Source organism: Crassostrea angulata, chromosome 9, assembly GCF_025612915.1.
Source record: "Crassostrea angulata isolate pt1a10 chromosome 9, ASM2561291v2, whole genome shotgun sequence".
Taxonomy (NCBI): Eukaryota; Metazoa; Mollusca; class Bivalvia; order Ostreida; family Ostreidae; genus Magallana; species Magallana angulata.
In genome coordinates this window covers 25,489,859-25,496,157 of record NC_069119.1, presented here as the reverse complement: position 1 = coordinate 25,496,157, position 6,299 = coordinate 25,489,859, and the positions used below count along the sequence as shown (strand labels likewise).

The 6,299-nt window shown below is 26.8% G+C and overlaps 1 protein-coding gene across 1 annotated transcript; it reads left to right on the top strand.

The window, feature by feature from the left end:
* Nucleotides 1–1,800: 1,800 nt before the first annotated feature.
* On the top strand, nt 1,801–4,048 carry LOC128162232 (fibropellin-3-like). Its single transcript, XM_052825406.1, has 6 exons — nt 1,801–1,945; nt 2,328–2,441; nt 2,809–2,922; nt 3,302–3,415; nt 3,793–3,906; nt 4,041–4,048. The coding sequence occupies exons 1-6, from the start codon at nt 1,801–1,803 to the stop codon at nt 4,046–4,048; spliced, it is 609 nt and encodes a 202-aa protein (XP_052681366.1).
* The last annotated feature ends 2,251 nt before the right edge of the window (nt 4,049–6,299 follow it).

Below are 6,299 nucleotides of genomic sequence, written 5' to 3'. Positions count from 1 at the left end.
TATCTATCTATCTATCTATCTATCTATCTATCTATCTATCTGTGGAATGTCTCTTTATATACAAAAAATACAGAATATTCTTTGAGTTGTCTTTATATGATTACAGTCATTTAATTAACATGTTTAATAGCGTACATAATATCAGAGGGTTTTTTTTCAAAATCTATTAAAATTTAATATAAAATTAAATTTTGATAAAGATTTTTTATTTAATCCTTTTATGAATCTTGTTTGAATTTTTAAAATGTATTAAATTCCTGTTTTATCAAATAGGTCATACTCTACAATTCTAAATATTTTGAAAATGTGTTTATGAGTACTGTGACGATAAATAACTTGTATAATTGTTTTTCAAAAGATACAAATGAATGTCAGAGTAATCCATGTGAGAATGGTGCAACTTGTGTGAATACAGAAGGATCTTTTACTTGTACATGTGGTCCTGGATGGGAGGGATCACTTTGTGATATAGGTATCTATCTATCTATCTATCTATCTATCTATCTATCTATCTATCTATCTGATGAAATGTGTCTTGATATAAAAAAAACAGAATATTCTTTGAGTTGTCTTTATATGATTACAGTCATTTAATTAACATGTTTAATAGCGTACATAATATCAGAGGGTTTTTTTTCAAAATCTATTAAAATTTAATATAAAATTAAATTTTGATAAAGATTTTTTATTTAATCCTTTTATGAATCTTGTTTGAATTTTTAAAATGTATTAAATTCCTGTTTTATCAAATAGGTCATACTCTACAATTCTAAATATTTTGAAAATGTGTTTATGAGTACTGTGACGATAAATAACTTGTATAATTGTTTTTCAAAAGATACAAATGAATGTCAGAGTAATCCATGTGAGAATGGTGCAACTTGTGTGAATACAGAAGGATCTTTTACTTGTACATGTGGTCCTGGATGGGAGGGATCACTTTGTGATATAGGTATCTATCTATCTATCTATCTATCTATCTATCTATCTATCTATCTATCTATCTATCTATCTATCTGATGAAATGTGTCTTGATATAAAAAAACCAGAATATTCTTTGAGTTGTCTTTATATGATTACAGTCATTTAATTAACATGTTTAATAGCGTACATAATATCAGAGGGTTTTTTTTCAAAATCTATTAAAATTTAATATAAAATTAAATTTTGATAAAGATTTTTTATTTAATCCTTTTATGAATCTTGTTTGAATTTTTAAAATGTATTAAATTCCTGTTTTACCAAATAGGTCATACTCTACAATTCTAAATATTTTGAAAATGTGTTTATGAGTACTGTGACGATAAATAACTTGTATAATTGTTTTTCAAAAGATACAAATGAATGTCAGAGTAATCCATGTGAGAATGGTGCAACTTGTGTGAATACAGAAGGATCTTTTACTTGTACATGTGGACCTGGATGGGAGGGATCACTTTGTGATATAGGTATCTATCTATCTATCTATCTATCTATCTATCTATCTATCTATCTATCTATCTATCTATCTATCTGGTGAAATGTGTCTTGATATAAAAAAACCAGAATATTCTTTGAGTTGTCTTTATATGATTACAGTCATTTAATTAACATGTTTAATAGCGTACATAATATCAGAGGGTTTTTTTTTCAAAATCTATTAAAATTTAATATAAAATTAAATTTTGATAAAGATTTTTTATTTAATCCTTTTATGAATCTTGTTTGAATTTTTAAAATGTATTAAATTCCTGTTTTATCAAATAGGTCATACTCTACAATTCTAAATATTTTGAAAATGTGTTTATGAGTACTGTGACGATGAATAACTTGTATAATTGTTTTTCAAAAGATACAAATGAATGTCAGAGTAATCCATGTGAGAATGGTGCAACTTGTGTGAATACAGAAGGATCTTTTACTTGTACATGTGGTCCTGGATGGGAGGGATCACTTTGTGATATAGGTATCTATCTATCTATCTATCTATCTATCTATCTATCTATCTATCTATCTATCTATCTATCTATCTGATGAAATGTGTTTTTATATAAAAAAACACAGAATATTCTTTGAGTTGTCTTTATATGATTACAGTCATTTAATTAACATGTTTAATAGCGTACATAATATCAGAGGGATTTTTTCAAAATCTATTATAATATGATATAAGATTAAATTTTAATCAAGATTTTTTATTTAATCCTTTTATGAATCTTGTTTGATTTTTTAAATTGTATTAAATTCCTGTTTTATCAAATAGGTCATACTTTACAGTTCTAAATATTTTGAAAATGTGTTTATGAGTACTGTGACGATAAATAACTTGTATAATTGTTTTTCAAAAGATACAAATGAATGTCAGAGTAATCCATGTGAGAATGGTGCAACTTGTGTGAATACAGAAGGATCTTTTACTTGTACATGTGGTCCTGGATGGGAGGGATCACTTTGTGATATAGGTATCTATCTATCTATCTATCTATCTATCTATCTATCTATCTATCTATCTATCTATCTATCTATCTATCTATCTATCTATCTAACTTTTGAATTATCGTTATATGATTTTAGTCATTTAATGAACATGTTTGACAGAGTCACCATGTCAGAGAAGATTTTTTTTTTCAAAATCTATTTAAATGTAATAAAAAATTAAATTCTAATTCAGGTTTTAATTTAATTCTTTTATGAATCTTTTTTGATTTTTTAAATTGTATTTAATTCTTGTTTTTATCAAATAGGTCATACTTTACAATTCTAAATATTTCGAAAATGTGTTTATGAGTACCCTGAGGAAAAATAACTTGTATAATTGTTTTGCAACAGATACAAATGAATGTCAGAGTAATCCATGTGAGAACGGTGCAACTTGTGTGAATACAGAAGGATCTTTTACTTGTACATGTGGTCCTGGATGGGAGGGATCAGTTTGTGATATTGGTATCTATCTATCTATCTATCTATCTATCTATCTATCTATCTATCTATCTATCTATCTATCTGTGGAATGTCTCTTTATATACAAAAAATACAGAAAATTCTTTGAGTTGTCTTTATATGATTACAGTCATTTAATTAACATGTTTAATAGCGTACATAATATCAGAGGGTTTTTTTTCAAAATCTATTAAAATTTAATATAAAATTAAATTTTGATAATGATTTTTTATTTAATCCTTTTATGAATCTTGTTTGAATTTTTAAAATGTATTAAATTCCTGTTTTATCAAATAGGTCATACTCTACAATTCTAAATATTTTGAAAATGTGTTTATGAGTACTGTGACGATAAATAACTTGTATAATTGTTTTTCAAAAGATACAAATGAATGTCAGAGTAATCCCTGTGAGAATGGTGCAACTTGTGTGAATACAGAAGGATCTTTTACTTGTACATGTGGTCCTGGATGGGAGGGATCACTTTGTGATATAGGTATCTATCTATCTATCTATCTATCTATCTATCTATCTATCTATCTATCTATCTATCTGATGAAATGTGTCTTAATATAAAAAAACCAGAATATTCTTTGAGTTGTCTTTATATGATTACAGTCATTTAATTAACATGTTTAATAGCGTACATAATATCAGAGGTTTTTTTTTTTTCAAAATCTATTAAAATTTAATATAAAATTAAATTTTGATAAAGATTTTTTATTTAATCCTTTTATGAATCTTTTTTGAATTTTTAAAATGTATTAAATTCCTGTTTTATCAAATAGGTCATACTCTACAATTCTAAATATTTTGAAAATGTGTTTATGAGTACTGTGACGATAAATAACTTGTATAATTGTTTTTCAAAAGATAAAAATGAATGTCAGAGTAATCCATGTGAGAATGGTGCAACTTGTGTGAATACAGAAGGATCTTTTACTTGTACATGTGGTCCTGGATGGGAGGGATCACTTTGTGATATAGGTATCTATCTATCTATCTATCTATCTATCTATCTATCTATCTATCTATCTATCTATCTATCTATCTATCTGATGAAATGTGTCTTAATATAAAAAAAAAAGAATATTCTTTGAGTTGTCTTTATATGATTACAGTCATTTAATTAACATGTTTAATAGCGTACATAATATCAGAGGGTTTTTTTTCAAAATCTATTAAAATTTAATATAAAATTAAATTTTGATAAGGATTTTTTATTTAATCCTTTTATGAATCTTGTTTGAATTTTTAAAATGTATTAAATTCCTGTTTTATCAAATAGGTCATACTCTACAATTCTAAATATTTTGAAAATGTGTTTATGAGTACTGTGACGATAAATAACTTGTATAATTGTTTTTCAAAAGATACAAATGAATGTCAGAGTAATCCATGTGAGAATGGTGCAACTTGTGTGAATACAGAAGGATCTTTTACTTGTACATGTGGTCCTGGATGGGAGGGATCACTTTGTGATATAGGTATCTATCTATCTATCTATCTATCTATCTATCTATCTATCTATCTATCTGATGAAATGTGTCTTAATATAAAAAAACCAGAATATTCTTTGAGTTGTCTTTATATGATTACAGTCATTTAATTAACATGTTTAACAGCGTACATAATATCAGAGTTTTTTTTTCAAAATCTATTAAAATATGATATAAGATTAAATTTTAATCAAGATTTTTTATTTAATCCTTTTATGAATCTTGTTTGATTTTTTAAATTGTATTAAATTCCTGTTTTATCAAATAGGTCATACTTTACAGTTCTAAATATTTTGAAAATGTGTTTATGAGTACTGTGACGATAAATAACTTGTATAATTGTTTTTCAAAAGATACAAATGAATGTCAGAGTAATCCATGTGAGAATGGTGCAACTTGTGTGAATACAGAAGGATCTTTTACTTGTACATGTGGTCCTGGATGGGAGGGATCACTTTGTGATATAGGTATCTATCTATCTATCTATCTATCTATCTATCCATCTATTTTTTGAATTATCGTTATATGATTTTAGTCATTTAATGAACATGTTTGACAGCGTACACCATGTCAGAGAAGCTTTTTTTTCAAAATCTTTTTAAATGTAATAAAAAATTAAATTCTAATTCAGCTTTTTAATTTAATTCTTTTATGAATCTTTTTTGATTTTTAAAATTGTATTTCATTCTTGTTTTTATCAAATAGGTCATACTTTACAATTCTAAATATTTCAAAAATGTGTTTATGAGTACCCTGAGGAAAAATAACTGGTATAATTGTTTTGCAAAAGATACAAATGAATGTCAGAGTAATCCATGTGAGAACGGTGCAACTTGTGTGAATACAGAAGGATCTTTTACTTGTACATGTGGTCCTGGATGGGAGGGATCACTTTGTGATATTGGTATCTATCTATCTATCTATCTATCTATCTATCTATCTATCTATCTGTGGAATGTCTCTTTATATACAAAAAACACAGAATAGTCTTTGAGTTGTCTTTATATGATTACAGTCATTTAATTAACATTTTTAATAGCGTACATAATATCAGAGGGGTTTTTTTTCAAAATCTATTAAAATTTAATATAAAATTAAATTTTGATAAAGATTTTTTATTTAATCCTTTTATTAATCTTGTTTGATTTTTGAAAATGTATTAAATTCCTGTTTTATCAAATAGGTCATACTTTACAATTCTAAATATTTTGAAAATGTGTTTATGAGTACTCTGATGATAAATAACTTGTATAATTGTTTTTCAAAAGATACAAATGAATGTCAGAGTAATCCATGTGAGAATGGTGCAACTTGTGTGAATACAGAAGGATCTTTTACTTGTACATGTGGTCCTGGATGGGAGAGATCACTTTGTGATATAGGTATCTATCTATCTATCTATCTATCTATCTATCTATCTATCTATCTATCTATCTATCTATCTATCTATCTATCTATCTATCTATCACAAAGCACCACTAGGTGAAGGGGATTCAAGTTTGTTCAAATGAAGGGCCACGCCCTCTTTAAAGGGGAGATAATTGAGAATTATTGAAAATTTGTTGGTATTTTTCAAAAATCTTCTTCTCAAAAACTATTCGGCCTGAAAATCTTAAACTTGTGTGGAGGCATCATTAGGTAGTTTTGATTCAAGTTTATTCAAATCATGGTCCCCGGGGGTAGGGTGGGGCCACAATAGGGGGATCATGTTTTACATAGGAATATATAGAGAAAATGTTTAAAAATCTTCTTCTCAAAAACTATTAGACCAGAAAAGCTCAAATTAAAATGGAAGCATCCTCAGGTAGTGTAGATTCAAGTTTGTTCAAATCATGATCCCCCGGGGTAGGATGGGGCCACAATTGGGGGATCAAGTTTTAC